The sequence below is a fragment of the Erpetoichthys calabaricus genome, chromosome 8 (genome assembly GCF_900747795.2).
Source record: "Erpetoichthys calabaricus chromosome 8, fErpCal1.3, whole genome shotgun sequence".
Classification (NCBI taxonomy): domain Eukaryota; kingdom Metazoa; phylum Chordata; class Cladistia; order Polypteriformes; family Polypteridae; genus Erpetoichthys; species Erpetoichthys calabaricus.
In genome coordinates this window covers 81,612,326-81,634,355 of record NC_041401.2, presented here as the reverse complement: position 1 = coordinate 81,634,355, position 22,030 = coordinate 81,612,326, and the positions used below count along the sequence as shown (strand labels likewise).

At 38.5% G+C, this 22,030-nt stretch overlaps 1 protein-coding gene across 2 annotated transcripts; it reads left to right on the top strand.

Annotated features, from left to right (window-relative positions):
- The first annotated feature begins 3,698 nt into the window (after positions 1 to 3,698).
- On the top strand, positions 3,699 to 21,955 carry znhit3 (zinc finger, HIT-type containing 3). 2 transcript variants are annotated; one of them, XR_007935635.1, is made up of 6 exons: positions 3,699 to 3,970; positions 8,085 to 8,116; positions 11,864 to 11,956; positions 15,120 to 15,194; positions 18,539 to 19,827; positions 19,962 to 21,955. XR_007935635.1 is itself a non-coding variant. In XM_028806982.2 (5 exons), exons 1-5 carry the CDS (start codon positions 3,903 to 3,905, stop codon positions 18,730 to 18,732), a joined length of 462 nt encoding a protein of 153 aa, XP_028662815.1. In that variant the 5' UTR covers positions 3,699 to 3,902; the 3' UTR covers positions 18,733 to 19,947. The 2 variants fall into 2 exon arrangements, 1 of the variants encoding a protein (XP_028662815.1); XM_028806982.2 differs by lacking the exon at positions 19,962 to 21,955 and having other exon boundaries at positions 18,539 to 19,947.
- The last annotated feature ends 75 nt before the right edge of the window (positions 21,956 to 22,030 follow it).

Genomic DNA, 22,030 nt, shown 5'->3' with positions numbered 1-22,030 from the left:
ACTTTATTTGTCCCCAGGCTCCTTCTTTTCTGGCTTTTTACAGAAGCTCTTTAAATAAATAAATAGATTAATTAATAAATAAATACATTCATAAATAAATATGCCCACACTTTGGTCTGAAAACACACTGGAATGACTATAAAGCATGAAAATTCAAAAGAAGGAAAAGTTCTGACCCAGTCACAGTGAGGCATTATGCAGACATATTGCTGTCAGTATAAAGGAGCCCCAGTAGGATTTCTTGACACACTTCTGCTGAATGGTTCGTTGGCTGAAAGTCTTCAGTGTTAGTACAGAGAGAGGATGTGCAGCATTGTTCATAATGTTTTCATTCTCTCCTTCGCTATGACCTTCAGGGGGTCCAGTGTGTGTCCTATAACTGAGCTTGCCCTTTTAATTAGCTTGTTGATTCAGTGGGCCTCTCTTGAATTGATGTTACCAGCCCAGCACACCACAGTAGAAAATCGCACTGAGATGTGAAGGATGTTCCTTCTCACATTAAAGGAATGCAGTCTTCTAAAGAAAAAGACCCTGAGCTTTCCTTTCTTAAATAGTTCCTCTGTGCTATGAAAGCAGTCCAACCTGTCATTATTTTGGACATTTTAAATTAATTACTAAACATTGTTTTGTACAGATTATCATGATGCCATTTTGTATCTTAGTAATTTTTGTGGGTGCTGCCATCTTACTTGAGGTTGTTGTACTTGTTGCTAAGCATGTGACAGAATAACATTTTAATGTGCTGTATAATTTTCACTAATATTTAAGAAGGTAGTGTACATCTCATTGTGTCCAGGTTATTGAATATTAAAATAAACCTTCATAGAATCTTTAACACTTTTTAGTGTAGTTAGGTAAAGAATAGCTAGTTAGATTTGGACAGTCATTCTTGTTATTTTTTATTATGGTGTATCTCTTTTTATTTCTGTGTATCAATATGTACTATCATGATTTTTTTGTCATTCATTTGATAAAAAAGAAAGCAAGCATTAATTACTATTATGGCTATATGCAGTATAATGTATAAATATACAGTGTAGTCACACATGTGAACATGGTAAATGTCTATAGGGCCCTAGCAAGGTAAGCCCGCCTTTCCAGTGCCTGAAGGACAATGGCCGCTAATGCCTGCTTCTCTTTCACCTGCAAACTGGAGCATGAACACCAAGCTGCGCCATGATGTCACTTCCACTTGCTCCTCTTCTGACCCCGGGGCACTTTAAACAATGTTAGGACCCAGAAATTGATGTTGAATTGAGAACTCACATCTGATGAGCACAGAAAATGAACATAACTAACTAGAGAGAAACTCATTAAGTGCTGGCAGGCATACCCTACAGAGGACATTACATCTGTAATTTTTATTTGAATTTTTTCCTTTGCCTTAATTTTGTGTGTAATAAATCAAGTACCCAGTCTGTCTCCTGTTCTTCGCAATCTCCCAATTTTTGTTGTTACAATGTGTATAATATTTTCATGATATGTAAAATTTTGTGAGGACTTATTTGACAGGGGACTTGTCTGGAAAAAAACACCACTATAATGGCCTAGTGTATGAAATAATCTCAACTGGGAAAAAAGAGAGAGTGACCTGTGGCTGGGAACAGCAGTGTGTGAAGATGGGATTTGGGTAACAATAAATACAGAATTAAACACCATTGGGGTACATCTGTAAGAATGAAGACATAGACGACTGGCAAGAGGTAGCCCCAGGACGGAAAACTGGGACCAGTACTTTCCCCTGCTGGTGAGTGGAAGGTGTAAGCAAGGGTGTCAAACTCAGATCCTGGAGGGCTACAATGGCTGCAGAATTTTTTTTCCAACTGCAGCTGTTCTCTTATATAGTAATTCAATACTACTATTAGTAGAACATACTACATTAATTAAATGTTTAAATTTTAAGCCCTTAATTGTTTTCTTTTACTGAAACAACAGCCATACAATAATAAGATGAAAAGCAAGCCAACACCTGGGTGCCAATCCATCACTGAGCACACTGATGCACATCAACACACACTCACCAACAGAGTCACCAATCAGTCAAACTGCACATATTTGGAATGGGTTCAACCAGACTCATGTTTAACTGGGACACAGTGTAAGTAAGATTCAGGGCTAATAGTAAAAGTGCCAAAGAGCAGGCTGAATCGTAGCTGTTTAATGAAAACGCCATTAACAGACACTTGGACATGAATCCACCATATGCAGGCTTAAAAAGAAAAACATCCTCATATTAAATAAGACTTTATGACCAACACCCTCTAAACCCCACCTTATTAATGCACACACACCCTTTTCTCATTTGCTATATACTGTATTGCCTTTGATTCCTGTATGTCTAATCATTTTCCTCTGATGATGACTCCTGGTGGGTTGAAAGCTTAGAAATAAACTATTTTATGATAAGTGACTCATCTTCTCCCTTTGTTGATTTATAGCTACAAACACTGTATGCTTATAAGTTAAACATTAGTACCAAATTCCTTTTGGGAAAAAAGACTGTTCCCATGCTTATCTTTATTAACAAAAAGAAAAAGACATACTTTTCAAGGCTGACAGTCTTTTTCCTTTTCTGCTCAATAGCTGCTATAAGTGGAGAAAGGGAGTAAGAAGGGGGATACTGTTCTCAAGAGTTTTCTTTGATACTGCCTTCACCATTGACTATACGGGAAACTGCGTAACTAGATATGGGTGAAAAGAAAAACCCATAATGGAACTAGCATTGACTTATTTGTCAGTTTGAGTATAATATCTAGTGGCAAGATCTACTAACTGTGATTGACCATTCAGTGACTGTTCTACTTTAAGAATATTGAAGATTGTAACTTTCTGATTTGTAGAGAGAGCAAGAAAGAAAAAAGCACCCATCAATCTTTCCTGTTGGGTATATACTTCACAATATATGAATATTACATTTTCCTGTTGATCTTCTCCAGGCTCTAAGCCTCTTTTCAGTCCGCCTTCAGGAGAGTCAGTTAACACAGTGAATCTGTCTACCACCATCACACATTGAACACCTTCACTGAAAATTTGCTGCTATTAAATTGTTCTATAGCTGTTAGGTTTTCTTTGAGTTTGTTAAGTTTAAAAAACATACTTCAAAAAAGGCAATAACAAATAGAGGCAAATGAAATGTAAATCAAGGAGCTGGCGCAGACATTTGTCCTGAATTCACAAGGCTGTTTTCGCATCATTTTTTCACTTTGATTTTCGGGGTGTGTTTGAATTCAGCCCTCTGTAGGTTGATAATTTTCATATCCATCAAACGATGTGCCATCTTTTCGTTCCTAACACATTACCCAGTCCATATCAGTATAGATACCCAGCATGATTTTTTCCCATTGAGATCTGATGTGTTTTCAAACTGTTTCTTTTATTTTTTGAGCAGTTTATATAGAGACCAATAGGGGAGTCAGTAACATTTAATCTTCAAATAGCATAAAACAGGTAGAGTTTACTTCTAAAATTAACAAACATAATATTCTCCACAATGCTCAATCAAATATAGACTCACGGGGAGCCAAAGCCTATCCCAGCAATTGGCCTTAAGGTACCAATCATCCTCGGCCAGATGTCTCTCATGTGTTCACCTAGGCTCACTCCGCAATTAAGAAACGGCTGGTGAGAATTCCAAAGAACGAATAGCTGCTAAATCAGTGGCCCATCTTCTCTGAAACTGGAAAAACTCATAGAAGATGGTTAATTTTACAACTAAAGAAAGAAATACTTAAGTGTTTAGAAATCGGGACGGATAAAACCGTTTCAGAAATGTTAAGGATTATTAGGAACTCCTCCGGCACAGTAGGTGGCGCTCATGTGTTGGATGCTTTCCGGTTCATATACACAACTCCACGTGCGAATTTAATAGCAGAGTGTTTGCAATAACATCTAATCTCGTGGTAATGGCGACCTGCGAAGTCTGTCAGGAAGAGGTTTCCAAGTATCGCTGCCCGTGCTGCATCATCAGATAGTAAGTGAGAACGAGAAAAGCCCTGCGCTCGAGTGTCGCATTGGCCGTCAAAGCGTATTCTTTAGCGGTTGACAACCTGACTTAGTCTATCGCTGGACGTGCATTTGTGCGGTTTGGAAAAGATGTACGGTTTTTCCTAAACTGTTTTCGGGTAAAAGTTGCTTTCTCTTCCCAATCTTTAGAGTAAGAAAGGCCAAGTAGTGGAAAACGTCGATGTTTAGTTGCCATTCGTACGAAGGAGCCGCGGTTCATCGAGTTCAGTGGGATGTTCCGTTGTTGTCTGTTACGTTATTTGTTGAAATAACACAGTTGTTCATAGCAGTAGAGAGTTGTACCGTGTTAGCCATAGATTGATACAGGAAAAAGTAGGGTGAAATGACACCTTGTATTGGCTAACTAAATAGATTACAAATGCAAGCTTTCGAGGCAGCTAAGGCCCCTTCATCAGGCAAGGTGTATATAGTTAATGTTAACAGTTAACGTTGAAGACGTTAAACAATATTGTAATGGCCTCGAGGGGGTGCATGAGACGGACACATGGAATAGACCTTTTTATTTGGCTCAATTCCCGTTTGACTTCTTCGACGTCGATTACGACAGCAGCTCAGGATTTAGCCGCGCCACGCTTTCCCATCCGCATTGTCCGCTCACAGACGCTGCCCGCCTCCCTGTGTTCATCCGGGGTCAGACGCGATCCGTATGCCGCAGTGTTTCCCCAAGCGCATTGTTTCATATACGAGGGGGGGGGGGTCACTCTCTGATCTGGACTGTGAGGTCGCTCCAGCGTAACAAGTGGGAAATGAACAGCGGTCTTCCGATTAAACTCCGGTTTGCTTCATACTTCATGGAAGTAATGTTTTTGTACCCCATACAAGCAAGACATATCTTAGACTTGAATGTTCTTTATTCTCGGAGACTTGGAGGGTTTAAAAAGGAGACATGGCTCTAATTTTACTGTAAAGCGAGTGCTTCTAAAAATTGACCGTGTTCCACGTGTCATACCTTTTTAGCTGGTAATGCTAGATGCATGACATTTACAGGAATTATTTTTTTAGTATTAGATGTCTTTAACATATAACATGTTTTGTCCAGTGTTGGATATTTGTCAAACTATAGCTTGCTGAAAACTGTAAAACTAGGTTGTGCCTTAGAGCAACTTTGGCTCTCTATGTCCACTCTAAACTATATAACAGCTTTCAAATTTTGATAGTTATTACTCATGTTATAGTTCTTCTTTAGCAACAAGATTAACGGCAATAGACAGTATTCCATATTAAATGGAAGTTTTGGGAATCCGCCCAACCACCTACTGAATGTCTCCGTGAGGACATGAAGTTTTGGATTATATGTGCTTTTCAGTGCAGCAGTATATTAAACTGGGGCAGGAATGTTTGATCAGGCTGTGAGCAAACCATTGTATTCAATTCAGCCTAAAAGAAATAGATGGACAATCTTTTTCTATGATAAAATTAAGCTAAAATTTAATGAACTCTAGGGGAAAATGAGATATTGGGTTGTGATGTCACTGTAGGTACCAGAGGATAGAATGGTTATTATAGATGACTACAGTACATAATCACGTGCTGGCTCTGCAAAATTATCTTAGTTTGGAACATTTCAGCCCACTAAGAAGAAGGCGGCTGTTATAGTTTTGCTACCAGTTCATTACTGAATTTTGTACGTAATCGCAGTATGAATGATTTGTTTAGCACATGCCTCATTTTTCTTTATAATATTTGGTAACTTCAGCACCCTTGAGCAAGCAACAAACAATAATATGTAACCCCTTCTTGAATCAGTCTGATCCATAACACTAACAATTGTTTCCTGTATTTTTAAACTTTTGTCTAGTTTGGCTGAAAGAGAAATTGGAGTTACTTCTTAGGAGTCTGAATGTACAGAACAGTGTTAACAGTTTGACCACCAAGTATAATGCCTGTCAAAATGGACCCCTCTGCTGTCAAGAAAATGGTGGCCATACCTGCCACTACTGGAGGGTAACCCTTTCAAGGGGAAGATGATTGATGCAGTTGCCCTGACTGTCTTTTGCTGTCTGATCTAAAGTAATTGATCTATATCTCACCCTCAGTCTCGTGAAGGAGTGTAAATCTGAACATTGTTGTGGATCCCAACCTGTGCTTATTTTTAAATATGCCAAGCACATTTCGGATTAAATACAGAATAAGTTTCAGACATTTCCTGTTAAGTTTAACCAAAGTATAAACCGTGTTGCATGACGTTTTGAATAGTCCTTGTAGAATTATTTTTATATGTATGTATGCATACATATATACATAATTTTAGGGGACTGTATGTGTCATTCTTCTAGTATTTTAGCTCTGTGAAAGAGTTAAATGCACAATAATAAAAAAAAGTCTGGCTTCATTTTTATGTGTAACAGTAGCCTCCATATATGGAGTGAAAGCTAATGCTAGCTTTACCAAATGTGTTCTCATCATAAGATGTGTCAAGAAATCAGAAGAAGTCCCAGCATTGACCATTGAGGGGCACCATATTGAACAAAAGACCAAAATGATTGTCATTAGTTTTCAGAATTTATTAAAAACTGATAAGTTTCAACCAGGAGAGGGCAAACTTTTTTTGTTGGTGGGCCAGATTGTCAATAATGACTCATACAATAGACCATGTAAAATATTGGTGTCCTTATGAAGCCAGGCGATCTATCACGTGTTAATGACAAACATTTAAATTTTTTAAGAGTGGTTGCATGTAAGTTCATTTTACTCCTTGCTTTTATCACATCCTGCATCGATTACCGTAACTCTCTACTGGCAGGTGCCACTACTAATCTTGTATCGCGGCTCCATCTGATTCAAAACTCTGCTGCAAGAGTTCTTACACGAACCAGCAACAGTGAGCACATCACACCCAACCTTCTTTGCCTCCACTGGCTCCCTATCCCTTGCAGAATTGAATATAAAATTCTATTAATAACCTTCAAAGCTTTAAATGGCCTTGCACAGAACTACATCAGTGATCTTCTCCATCACTATGCTCCTGTTCGCCCACTAAGGTCCTCTGATTCCGGCAATCTTGTTGTGCCCAACACTAACCTGAACTCTATGGGGTGACAGGGCCTTCAGCTGCATAGTAACCAGATTCTTGAATTACTTTCCAAAATTAATGAGATCATCTGACTCTATTCATTCTTTAAAAAAAAAAAAAACAACTGAAAGCTCATCAGTTCAGGAAGGCTTTCAACTTAATCTGACACTCTGCCTCCTCTTTCAGTTTTCCTCTCTGTCCAGATGCTCAAGATAATTTGTGTTTGTGTGTTATATCATAAATTGTTATTTGCTAGGCATTCGTTTAGTATTGAATTTAGTATTTTACTCTGGTTTGTCTTTTATTCTATTTAATGCCTTTGTATATCCTTTATCTGTTTTATTGTTCTATTCAGGAAACCTCTGTATTCAATGTTACATGTACCTGCTATTTCTTTTTAAGACTCTGTGAAGCGCCATGAGCATGACAAAGGCAATATGTAAATAAAATGTATTATCTGTGTCTGGGCTGTAGTTTGCACACCCTTGTCTAAGTTAAACTTTTAAGGACAGCGTTTGAAAGTTCAAGTAATACCCCTGGCCATGTAATAGGCTGCTGTGGTCAATCAGTCATGTCAAAAGCTACAGTATGCTCAAATCCAAAAAACTGGTAAATGTAGCTTTTTATGCATTGCAGGATATTGTAATTTCATGAAACACAAGATAAAACTGTTTCTGTGCCGTTACTGATGCAAGTTGTGTGAATTATTTAAAGTGATTAAAAAAACACATGCAGATTTCTCTTCAAATGTGGCAGTTGTTTTTGTGTATTGAATTGGAATTCTACAAGGGAACGGTAAAAGAAAGCTTTCTTAAAATTTTGTAATGCTTTCAGTTCTGACTGACTGCGGAAACAACGCCACATAATCAAAATATGTACTGCAGGTCCTTCTTAAGAGATTGATGTAATGGAAGGTAATACACTTAAGTGTTTGTCAAGTCGGACTCTAGAAGCCAATGGTTAAATATGTTAAACTCTTCAATTAACTATAGTGCAGTATTTTAAACAAAAGACAGGTTGTTAAAAAGATATTTTGTTTTTGTTTCAGTTGCTCTGTGAACTGCTACAAGAGTCATAAAGGTAGGAATACATTTTTGTTTTAGTTTGCAATATAGAATGTTAGGAGTCCATTCTAGTAAGTAAATTTTTATTTTGGAGTGAAAACCAAAAGTCAGTTGCTCATTTCAGCTGTATATTTGCTAAATTTACTCTTGGAGAATGGTAAAGAGCTATAACCTATTATGGTATCATTAAGGAACACATTTTCACTTCCCCTGAATCCAATGGCACCATGCTTTACAGTAGGGGTACTCAAACGGCGGACCGCGGTCCACAATCCGGACCGCCAAGACGTTTTTGGCGGACCGCGACTGTCTTCTGCGTAAGTCAAAAGTCCGAATATAAAAGCACCAAAATTATTGTTGTTTTATTATTTACTCTGTAGCAGAGTTGCCAACTGGCATTTTTTATGCCAAATAACTGAAATCTGGCATTTTTGAAAACTGTTTGGCATATAAAATTTGCGTTTGGTCTACTGGCATTTTTTGGTCTTTTTTACAATGCGAATTATCCACCAAAGTCAGAGCTCCGTTCGCATAAGATCGACGCCCTTAAGTCGTCGTTGGTAGCGAGTTCATCGCTGATGACGAAAGCGACCACCACACAATCAAATGTTACAGAAGCTTCGCTACGCATTGTTTGGGTTCTTGGCAGACATAAGAAAGCATTTACTGATGCAGAGGTTGTTAAAGAATGCATGATGTCTGCTTCTTCGGTTCTGTTTAGCGACAAAAAGTGTGTTGAACTGATTCAGCAGATACCATTATCAGACAGTACTGCTAGTCGTCGTGCAGATGACCTTTCTGACAATAGATCGATAGATACTTTATTAATCCCAATGGGAAATTCACATGTGGTCGGTGGTCAGTTAATATCAGATCTTAAACAGGCTGAATTGTTTGCTCTCACGTGCGATGAATCCACTGATAAAACTGACATGTCTCAACTCTGTATGTTCACAAGATTTTTTGATGGCCATAATTTTGTTGAAGAGTTTCTGACATTACTACCGCTAGCAAAACAAACCCGCGGTGAGGACGTGTTTTCGGCATTATCGCAGTTTATGCACGCAGCTGGATTGGATGTAACAAAAATGGTTTCCCTTACAACAGACAGGGCACCAGCAATGACTGGTAAAGATAGAGGACTTGTCACTCATATGAAGGCACTTCAGCCCAACCTTGTTGCTTATCACTGCATCATTCATCAGTCTGCCCTCTGTTCAAAACTTTGTGACGAACTGGCGGAAGTGATGTCTACTCTTGTGAAATTAGTGAATTTTTTACGACGTAATTCGTCTCTGCAGCATCGTCTGTTTTGTTCTTTTCTTGAAGAGATGTCTGCAGAATTTGGAGATTTGCTGCTTCACAATGACGTCAGATGGTTAAGCAAGGGTCGTGTGTTGGAAAGGTTCTGGAATCTCCGTGAAGATGTAGCTGACTTCCTGCAGTCCTTGAATACAAAGAAGCTGCAGAATGTTTAACATTTATTCAAGACAGTGACAAGGTCGCACTGCTGGCATTTCTTGTTGATATTATGGGACATATAAATACACTGAATTTGTCACTTCAGGGTGCAGACAAAACCTTAGTCGAATTGCAAGAAAAATGTTGTGCCTTTGAAACAAAACTGAGCATTTTCATCAATGACTTGGAAGGTGGCAAGATGCTGCATTTCCCAAACCTGAAGAGCTGCATGACAGCTGATCAACAGGCATGTTTTCAGTTGATTTCCACACTTCTACATCATTTGAAGGTCGAGTTTGATGAACATTTTAAGGATTTCAGAAAACTGAAGCCTGTGTTTTTGTTTGTTGCTGATCCTTTCATTGTCCAGCCTGACGGTGAATGGACTCAAACCCATCACTGTTGCAAATGGAAGCAGCTGATTTGCAAGCTTCTCACGTTTTGAAAGCAAAATTGAACGAAGTCGGCATAACAATTTTTTGGTCAAAGTTTGTTCTCAGTATCCTGCTGCAAAGAAACTGGCGATTTCCATGCTCACTATGTTTGGTTCAACATATTCTTGTGAGTGTCCGTTCTCCACTATGAACACTATCAAGACGAAACATCGAAGTGCATTTACCGACCAGAACCTCAGGAATGCAATAAGAATTGCACTGACTGGTTACTCACTGAACTATGCTGCCATTATGAAATCGAAACAACAGTTTCACACTTCACACTGAGTGACAATCATTTACGTACTAACTGTTGTAATTGGTGTGTTAATTGCAAGTAGTCACGTGACTTTTTTGAATTGTTTTCCATGTTTTGTGCATGTCTTGGTCTTCTTTAAAAATGTTATCATTTGCGTTGAATCTATTACTAGCCTCCTACAGACCTACACGGTAAACCTGGCTATAGCGGACCCCGATGGTTGGTGGCGAACTGAATGTGGACCGGCATTCAAAAACTTTTGAGTACCCCTGCTTTACAGCAATCCAGCCAATGCAGATGTATACTTTAATATCTTCGCTACCTTTTGTTAACATTTCTTTGACCTTTCCTCCAAGCTATCACTTGAATCAAACTGCCATGTATGCTATTTTTTTCCCCAAGCAAACCTTGTGCTGCATGTGATTAACATTAGTCACAAAACATGCATGTATTCCATATGAATCAGATAAAATCTTAAGGTCTACTGTTTGTTTACACTGTCTAAGTAATAATCAAGATGGAATCCCAGATAATTTTTGGGATTTTTATAAATATCGGGGATGGAGAATTTCTGGTCATCCTTTTTCATCTGTGTATTAAAAATGATATCACCATATCGGCTCTGACTGTATTGTTTAAAAAGAAAAAGAAACTGTCACAAACAGATTTAATCGTATCTGTGTGATTCCTCATTTAATCCAACTATGTCCTAAGCCTGACTCGCATGCCTTTTTAAAGGGAAAAAGGGGAATGGATTTGGGAGCAGAATGGAATCTGAGGTGGGTACGAGAGAAAGTGGGTGGAAGAGTAAAGACAGGGGATGGAATTTTGACAGGACCAGCTGTGGGAGCAAGACAGTGAGGCATGCTGTAGACTCCATGTGAGAGAATCTCCCTAAACCACTGCCTCCCCTGCTTTAGACTTCAAACTGTAGCCTGTAGAGAATTTGAGGTACAGCGGGTGAGGTGAGGTGAGGTGGGGTGAGTTTATCATTTATTTGCTTCAGTACTGTTTCTTTACCAGTACTGAGGTCTAAAAGTTGTCATTGATACCAGTCAAAATTTTTGTACCCGTTAAACACTAGTGTCTACATACTTTTGGCCATACTTTTTGTGCACCTCCCTCATGATTCCAAAGTTTTCTACAAAATTAAACAAGATTTTTGCAATGGATTTTTCAATTTTGTTTTATTGGCTTGTTTGGTAGCACTCTTCAGTTTGCAAAAATGACACAGGTGTCATTAACTATTAACATGTAAATATAATCTAACCGCTTTAGACCTGTGTAATCCAGTGTTCGAGAGAAAGTGAGTGTATCCTGGTGGCACTGGGCACAAGGCACAAACTGGTCCTGGAGCAGGCACCATTCCATCACAGCGTACACACACACACACACACACATATAACACCTATCCAGTGCTCACACTTGCACACTGTCCATTAGGAACCACCACTCAACCTAACCACTATATCTTCAGGGATGTTGGAGGAAGCCCAATGCAGATGCAAAGGGAATGTGCAGACTCCACACAAATAGTGCCAAGGTGTTGGATCCATGAGGCAGTGGATTTAATTCTAATTTAAATAACTAAGTCATTTTTTTTTCCTAGATGTCTGCAATCCTAAGAAAAGTTCAGTTTCTCATTCTGAATGTCCAGATATTGCAACACCATGTCAAAAATTGAAGACCTATAAAGACAAAGGTATATAATTAAGAATATTTGCAGTACTGCAGAATTTACTATAAGTGTCATTTACATGGTAGTCTTTAAAGGAATTCGGTATTGTCAGGCTTTCATTTAAGATACTTCTCAGTTATTTAGTAATAGATTCATTTTTATTTATTTATTTTTTAAGTCAAACTAGCAGTTGCAGGGATTCAGGATGCAGTGTTCAGATCAGTGCAGAAAAGGCATGCTAAATGTATCTTTTATGTCACTAGATAGTTACATTTCCCAAATGTCTGCTCTTCAAATATCATACGTTGTCTCACATTTTATAAATTGTCTTCATTGCTATAAAGGAACACCTGTGTTCACAAAATGGGCTGTTTTTGGCTGCATTATTTCTATGTTGAAGTGCATTTTGCTTTAATTAGCTATGAATTCAAAAGAACTCCATTGCACCTGAGTTATTGGTAAGCAAATACTGTATGCCTAACAAATGAAAAGTTAGGAAGGTCGCATGTTCATTAGATAGATAGATAGATAGATACTCATTCAGCAGGTATATGCATTTTCCATAAGTCCAGAGGGTCAGTGCTTTTTGATTTTAACTAATTTAGGAAAAATGATCACTTTCAGAATGCATTCTAAAGGGCTACATGGGACTTCTGCCTGCATAAGTAACCTTAGTCCCACTGCAACACTAAAGTTGCCTCAGTATTAAGTTGGATTCCATGTATTACTCCTGACAGAATGCTTGCCTCTGAATGTCAACTATGTGCTGTGAAAATTCAGTAAAACCTTTGCCAGTAATTTTTATATTATGATGACAAGTAAAATCCACAGTTTTTAAGGTGGCTTGGGAACCTATGTTGTCATTTGGAATTCCTCACAGACAATGCTTGGGTGAAGATTGAAACCCAGAAATGTACGCCTATTGGCATCTATTGAAATGCCACTTTCTTGAATTGTGTAATATAGTTAATTAACAGAAGCTTTTTGTAAGCCCCAGAAGGGTATGTGAAATGGGAAAACCTACTTTTACTTGCCATCATTTATATCAGAGGATGAACAATTTCTGAACTAAACTAAATAATGTTTGTGAATATCCTTTATAATGAATCTAAGACTACTTTGAGTCCCCGATTACGATGTGGCCTTTAAGGTAGAATAATCCTTTCATTATGTGACTGTAACTTAAACAAGTCAGCTGTCATTTGTTTTCCTTTGATGTTATCTCTCCAAGCAGTGCTACCACTTTTTTTTAAACCAAGCTGGACTATTTTGTACTTTTTTTGTTTAAGAAGTGAACTTATATGGGTTTCTAGCTTAACACTAGAATTACCAGAGCCTACGAAAAAACTTGTAGATCCGTCCCACCTTAAAACGCTTTGCACCTCTCCGTCAGCGTCTCTTCTAAATGTGTGGATAAGCAGCAAACAGCAAGCAGCCTACTATCACATCCCCCCCACCCTGCACAGTTGTCTTGGCTGAAGTCTGTTTACCTGCGTGTCAGTTGCTTAGAGTTGTATAGAGTGAGAAGTTATTTGGAACACTTGCATTTCATATGTGTTCCGTGCCTACAACAATCGATGTACAGTAAACACATCGTTAAAACAAACGTTTTTCATGTTTTGGTAATAATTGACAAAATGTAGACATGAAGTATATAATGTGTGAAGTCTGAATTCCAAATATCAAAGAAACACTTTCACAAAAGGTACAAATATAATGGAACAAATGCACTTTTATTCAAAAATATAACTGCAGAAAAACAACTCGCGGCTACCTGCGACATTGACACGCATTTGCTACGATAGCTTCGGTGGCGCAACGCTATCAGCTATTGACTGGTAATCAGAGCTTCACGGGTTCGATCCCGGATGAATATGTTTTGAGAGCTGAGCTTCTCGAATTCTTACTATTTTAGAATAAAAACTTACATTTGATTCCAGTCTGTAACAGGCAGTGTAATTTATGATACTTGTAAAGGTTACCTTTGATTTTTTTTTTCCTGTTATTCTCTCAGCCGCGTTCACGATCCCAACTCCCCATACACCACCCCCGGATTTGATACTGCTGTTTTAACATAGACGTGCTATAACAGAGAGAAACTCAAATCATGACGACGATTCTACATCGGATCAAGAATGCACTTTTGCCATCGCTGTACTTTGTATATGTACATGGGAAGCTCTGCACTCGTGACTTTACACTGTAGATCTGGCTCTTGCATACAAAGGACGGTGCGTGTGCCCAAAGCATTAACATTTATATGTTAGTTACATAAAAGCCAGATCTTTGTTATTTACCTTGAGTTATTTACTTACATGACGAGGGTTGAACATTGGATCAAGAATGTACTTTTGCCATCGCTGTACATTGTATATGTACATGGGAAGCTCTGCACTCGTGACTTTACACTGTAGATCTGGCTCTTGCATACAAAGGACGGTGCGTGTGCCCAAAGCATTAACATTTATATGTTAGTTACATAAAAGCCAGATCTTTGTTATTTACCTTGAGTTATTTACTTACATGACGAGGGTTGAACATTGGATCAAGAATGTACTTTTGCCATCGCTGTACTTTGTATATGTACATGGGAAGCTCTGCACTCATGACTTTACGCCGTAGGAAGTAAGTAAATAACTATAATAAATTATATATAAAGTAAATAAATTATCCACACATTTAGAAGACAAAAGACACTGACGGAGCGGTGCGAAGCGTTTTAAGGTGGGACGGATCTATGAGTTTTTTCGTAGGCTCTGGTAATTCTAGTGTTAAGAAGTGTTTCTAAAAATTTTAAAATGTAAAATGTTAAAGTAGCCTCCCCTGTAGTTCCCAGTTAGCAGAAAATGTTTTCACTTGTGAAGTTACTAAAAGAGAACTTCACAGCTGATATGAAGACCTATTCAAAACTAATAAGCTAATTTTCCTTGGGCCAAATGTTTAACTGAATTTTTAAATGAGATTTTGTCTAATTTTTACTTTCATAGTTTCCCAGGCCTGCTTCCAAATTCAGTTACTGCCTGTTCTTCACTAGCCCATTGGAAGTTAATGTTCTTTTTAAGTTTTGAGTGTGGGTTGTTGATTATTGGGCACAAGTTATGAAAATCTATTTCTGTATAACAAAGTAAGTTTAAAAATACTAAAGTATGTAAAAATAGCATTTATTTAATTGTTTATTGCCCTGTAGAAACTGCATGGTCCGTTAAAGATCTTCTGAAAGATGAGTCTGATGTTGTTCCACAACAGAACCTGAAACTTTTAGGTATGTATTTAAAGACTTGACTGTCTTTGGTACTTATTTTTTTTCCTCTTGGATTGTATTTCTGTTCTTCACAAATGCAGCATTAAGGCATTTGTGCAGAAAACACTAGTAAACAAGGTTGTTTTTTTTTTCCTGCATAATTTGTGTGCCAGATAGCTTTTGTGATGCTAATCATAGTAATAACTTTAAACTTTTCTCATAACGCAAGGTTTTTGAGAAATGACTAATTTTGTAATATAAATTACAAAATTTTCAGATCAGGATGTTTCGCATAGTCACGGTTGCTGAGGGTTAGCTTCCTCACAGTAGCTCATGATCTTCTTGGGTCAAAATCATTATGTTTTACAGCCATCAGTTTATACTAGAGACTCGCTTAGCTAGAATATTGTATGAAAATCTGCCTGATCGTGTATGCTTGGGTGCACTCAGGTATGCCAAGCATGTCTTCAAAACTATGGCTTTTTTCCATGGCAACGCAACCCTATGTACAGTATACCTAGCAGCTGCAGTCTTTCTAACTGTTGGCAGTGTCAATGAGTATTACAATAGAAATAAAACTGTTGTGTTCAAAGGCCGTGAATTTAATATAATTTCTGAAATGTCGTGCCAATGCTGCAATAGCCATGACAGATGCTGTTATATCTGTGGCGAGTTCACTTTAAAAGGGTAGCCTGTGATGACCCACACAAACTGAATAACAGAGCTAAGTGCCTTTGAATATTCAAGAGCCATTCCTTCTTTAGTAATCAGCATGTTTTTTTTTTTCTTTTTTCTAATTACGAACCTGCATCATGTACAACATTGTACATCTCAAAATGTTTCAATAGGCGTAATGGAAGCAATGTTGAGATGAAACAATGAAATAAAGTTGCAGGGAGATTTTTTTTTTTTTTTTTTTTTTTTTTTTTTTTTTTTTAAAATATAAAGGCACAGTACACTGTAAATTTGAGGTGACGTAACATGTTGTATAGTCGTAGTTTCTGAACAGCCTGGGTGAAACGGAGTACCACAGCAAAGAAATTGGCAGCAGAGACACGAAACGCAGCTTATAGCATTCCATGCAGTTCTTGCCCAGCGGTATACATAGGACAGACATCAAAACGAATCGCAACACGTATACAGGAGCACCAAAACACTGTCAGAAGGAAGGACTCACAATCACTGATTTATACGCACACAAATTCATCCGGACACACATTTAACTGGGAGAATGTACAAGTAAGATTTAAGGCCAGTACTAAAAGTACCAGAGAGCTGGCTGAATCTTGGCTATCAAACTAAAACGCCATTAACAGACATTTGGACATGAACCCAGCATATGCAAACTTAAAAAGAAGAACGTCCTCATAATAAATAAAACTTTACGACCAACACCCTCCTAACCCCACCTCAATACCAATCCCCACCACCCCCACCTAATTTTGCTATATATTGCCTTTGATTCTTGTATGTCTAAACATTATCCTCTGCCGGCTTCTGGCAGGAGTTGAAAGCTCAGGAATAAAAACTACTTTATGATATGCGATTCATTCTTTCCATTTGTGGATCTCCAACTACAAATATGCAAATCATATCACAAACCTTCGCTTCCATATTATATAATATATACTGTATGTAATGTAGCTGGGGGCTGTGCCCAGCCGGGACACTGAGAAGGACCAAGAGAGGGACTATGCCTCCCCCGGACCACGAGAGGGTAGCTGCCCTGGTTTGTGTGGGGGCCACGGGAATTGAGCATGGAAGCTCAACCCTATTAGGGGCCCGTGGCCACCACCAGGGGTTGCCCAGATGACTGAGGAGCCCTGGACGTCAGCACTTCTGCCACACCTGGAGGTGCTGGCAGAAGTATTACCAGGGACACCCGGAGTGCTTCCGGGTGCTCATGTGGCACTTCCGCCACACCAGGAAGTGCTGCAGGAAGCTGGTCAGGAGACACCTGGAGCACATCCGGGTGGGCATAAGAGTCCGCCTTCCTCCAGTCATTAGCTGGAGTCAGGTGGAAGAGGATGAAGCTCAGAGGAGAGGAGTGGAGGCAGTGAAGACAGGACTTTTGAAAGGCCTGGACGTAAGGGTGATTGGTGGAAGGACACTGGGTTGTGTGCGGGACTATATTCATTGTAAATAAAACGTGTGGTGTTTGAACCACCAGTGTCTGCCTGTCTGTGCCAGGGCTGGTCTTCCACAATATATATAAAGAGAGACATGTAGGTAGTTGTTTGGCTACCCTGTTAATACTATGATATGAGGTATTGGGTATGAAATTTGTGTGCAGAGACTGTAGCATTCCCTCATTGCACAAAAGATTTTCATGATATTAGCTGAACAAGTCACTTGGTTTAAGGGTCTTCACAATAATGAATAAATACCTTGACCATTTTATCAGTGCAGGGGATTATATCAAGGAACTCTGCTTATTGAGTCAATGGATATGTAATCATACAGTGCACAAGGCAATATACAGAGAATAGATATATTAAAATAGTGTATAGTATTAAATTGACTTCTAAAATACCTAAATTAGGTCATAAGTGTTACCTTTAAACTACAGATATGCAAAACAGATGAATGAAATTAAAAAAATAGCCCTTTCAGGCACAGTTTTCACAGCATTAATTTTGAGGAGTTTTCAGCGCAACATGAGAAATGGTAATGGATTTTCATTATTTATAAATAAAAACTTTTATTAGCAGTAGCCGCTAAAAATTTGCAGAATGGTCTCTCCAGTAAATTTTCTGTATGTGGGTGAACACTGCAGATATACAAATAGGCCACATAGGAACAACAGTAGTCGTCGAACAGGTGGCCACAACATTATAAACATTCAACTGCTGCCAGAGGAAATCCATAATTTGAAAAAAAAATTTTAATAAGGCACAATTGGACATATTCCGTGAATTTTTGTAACATCTTTACTGTTACAGTATGTATCACCACAGATATCCTTGATTGTATGTGTCATTTGGACATAGTGGGGAAAATGCATTCGCTAATGCTGTCTGTTAAATGTGAGTGTGATCCTTTCTTCCTTTTTAAAAAAAAAAAAAAAAAAAAAAAATTGGTATGCCTTCCCAGAACAAAAATGTATTTCAGTGCTTTAAGTCAGCTATTGCTGAAACGCGTATGCTTTGATAGCTTATTCTATAGGTCACTAATTCCAACATGCTGGTGTAAACACGGTGTTCATCAGGCACCAGTTCTTGCTGCGTGTGTCTATATACTGTATGCCTTTGTATTTACAGTAAACTATTAACCAGAATTTCAAAGAAGTCAGCTAAAGGATGAAAATGTGCCTATAATTTTAATATAAAACATGTTTCTATTCAGGTCCTTTTTTCTTTTGGCAGGTCAATCTACAGGATTGAAAGACTTGCTTCATAATCCTCACCTCAGGCAACTGTTAAGAACTGTAGATGAAGCCGAGAACAAGGAGGTTGTCATGAAAGCTGTAATGCAGGAACCTTTGTTTGTGGAATTTGCAGATTGCTGTCTGAAAATTGTGGAACCAGCAGAAAAAGAAAATGCTGTTCCTGGTGATTAAAAACACAATTGTGGACAATTAGAGCTGAATTTGGTCATGTCTGTGTGCTAGTGCACGAGTAGTTGAGGTGTTAAACCATCTAAGCCTATGGCAGCACACAGCTGATTGAGGTGAAGTTGATGCTTTGTTGACAATTGTATGCATCCAAATGGCAACTATATTTTCTTTTATATATAAAAAAAAGTGAAATTTCTGAATTTTCTGTGAAGCTGCCACATTTATTAACAACATTTTTAAATGAGGAACTCTAGAGAGAGGAATTAGGTTTGGAATTTTCAGGATTGTGGACCATGACCAGTGCTGGTAATCTGCTTACAGTGCCACCTCAAAGTCAGTCACCTCCAGAGTCTGTAGGAGTGTGCAGTCCTGTGGTGGTGGGGTCCCTAAATACCAGGCTGTGGTAACACTTTGTGCATCTTTAAGATATTGTTTTGATGCAATAAACCAATTGGCTTTCAACTGGGGGCTTCACCCCCCCCCCCCTTTTTTTTTTTTGCAAGAAATTTTCATAGAATTTCTCCTGGCAGAATTACAAAATACATAAACTTGTAATAATTACGAATAGACCTGTTGATTGTAAATTGGAGAGTATTTTATAGTTTTATAAATGTGAGTGCAAAGCAGGATGATGTGTTGAATACTGATTGAAAATGTTTGCACTACACGTTCTGGTTAGGTGATGGCAGTAGCACTCTGCAGTGTCCAGGTAAGGAATTTTAAAGGAGAACATTACATAAAAGGTGTTTCTTAAAGTGTACCTTCCTAGAGGTAAATTGAATTTATTTCAAGGCTCAAAATCCTCAAAGACAATGTCCTAAACTGTAATATTAGGCAATCCCCCACTGTTCACCCCCAACTCCACAAGTCAAATTTTTTGGTTCCAAAGTGGTCTAGTGTCTCTTCCTGACAAAATGGGATATGTGTCCAAAATATGGTTGAGATTGGACCAGGGGTGTGGAGTTGTATAAACAACAAACCCCCACACAGACCTTTTATATTGCAACAATGGTTGTGTACTGCCCTCCTTAAGAGTTTGTTTCCTGCCAAAGACAGTGCCTCCATGCCTTTTTATTTGCAGAAGGGAAGTTTTCAAGGGTGCCCATTATCCCCTTTCTCTTTTCTTTTACACTTACATCTGGGGTAGCTTAGCTATCAGCTAAATAAACGATCTTGATGGACCGAATGCTGTTTTGTTTGTCAAACCTCTTACGTTACCACTGCTTGTTGAGGCAGCATGGAAGTCCATCAGCCTTTGTGGTTAAGATGGGCAATGCGATATGAAGTTGCTTTCTATATGGATGACGTCCTCTTGGACAATCCTCATTTTAAAATATCACCTCTCTGTTAGTCAAACTCTTCAGTAGCCTCTTGGGTTACTAAATTAATTCTGACAAATCCAAACCAATACCTTCAGGACATCTGAAGTTAAAGTCACATTCCTTTCCAAATTAGCACTTCAGCCTGGTCATGACAACAGTGAAAGACCACAGTAAGTGGAGAGGTTTGACAGTTTCATGCTTCAGAACAGAGAAGTCCAATAAAAATGTCAACTTCAAATACTTCACTTTTAATCTCCTTTTAAACTAAAGAGTCTCTCTTAATCTAAGGCTTACCTGTCATTAGGAAACAACACAACTTTGCTTTAGGAAGTTATGGATTTCCTGTGGCACCAGTTGAATGTTTATAATTGCTCCTGCTATGTTCATTTATTTCGGTGGGTTCATGAAGACCTTAGTTCAGAGTTATGTGTTTTGGATTGTTAACTTTCTTGATTTTGCAATATGTTGTAGAATCGTGGACTGTTGAATTTGCAGTATCAGTTTACTAAATGGAGACCTAGAAATTAAAGGAGATGAAACATGTTTATCTGTCAAAACAATTTTTTCAATTTGGGGATATTAATTTTTTAAATATTTTCTTGATAGAAAATGTTGTCTTGTTAAAATAATGGGGAAAATTCCATCAGGCCTGCTTAATACTGTAATGCAAATATTTAAATTCAGACTGATGACCATGGGTAATGTCACTGTGCTCCAGAACTGTTCAGTGCTGAAGGGCAAAGGCTCCCTGCTCCCTTGCTATGGATAAGCGGGTTAGAAAATACTGTAGGTGAGAAGTCAGAAAAACATGGTGAGGACCTACAGTTAACAAGTCGACACAGGAATTGAACCCATGGTGCTGGATTGGTTAAGTTGCATTGCTAGCCACTGATCAACTGTACATCTGTGGAGCCCATGGCAAAGCGCGATTTTAAATAAATAGGGTGCTCAGGCTTTGGAGGGGTGTAGTTGTTTGGTAGCGTGACAGAATATCTCCAGGGGAGTTAACTGGAGTGATCAGCTGATCCTGCAGATACATATAGTTCAGTTGATTGCCTTATTAGCATTTCAGGGTCTGTCTTCAGCAAACCTGATCTATCTATCTATATCTGTATGTGTGTGTTATATATATTTTTATATTTATTATATATTAGAAGTCTGGGTAGGAAAAGGGGGGGAAAGGACAAGAAGAAAACTGTGATTATGTGGTTCAGTATCACTTGTCTAACACAGTGCGACAAAGGAGGAGGCAGAGGAGCTGGTAGCCCCACGGAGCAGTGAGCAAACAGTGCTTCAGAGGTAAATCGTCCCCCACTAATGAGTGGAGTTGTCCTTCCTAGGGATCCTGAAGATGCTACAAGAGGGCAATGAAGGACAGTTGGCTCTGAGTGGACCAGCAGACACCAAGGGAGTCCAAAATGGGAACTGCAGCTGCTGGTGTCTCTTGTCAGCTGAGCAACCTGTTGGGTGAGCTGGGGAAACCAGTAGTGACAGTCACGCAGGGCTTGGGTAGGACATGAGAAAGGACCCCATCATCTTGTGGGAGTTTTTATAGGATTTTAACTTGGAGCATTTCACTCATGTTATGAATGAAGAGCACTGCATTATGGACATTTTTTTATTATCTGTGGCTAAAAGCACTGATGACTACCTCCTACTGACTGTGTGTATCCTTAATTGCCCGGCCTCATCCTCCATTTCATTCTCAACAGTTCCAGGTGCTCCCTTTTTCAAACGTGTTCCTGTAATGCCCTCTTCTCAGGCTGTCATTGTTTTGAGGTAGGAGCTAGCTTAATTCTTCCACATGTAAAATTTGTATTTATGTTCATGTAAATTATACATTTGACTACAAAATATAAATGTGAGATGTTACATCACCTTTATGAATAGATACTGTTGAAATGATCAAGTTTTAATATGTATGTTAACATGTATTAAAAGGAAAAAAAATCATGGGGTGTACTTACTTTTTCACATGA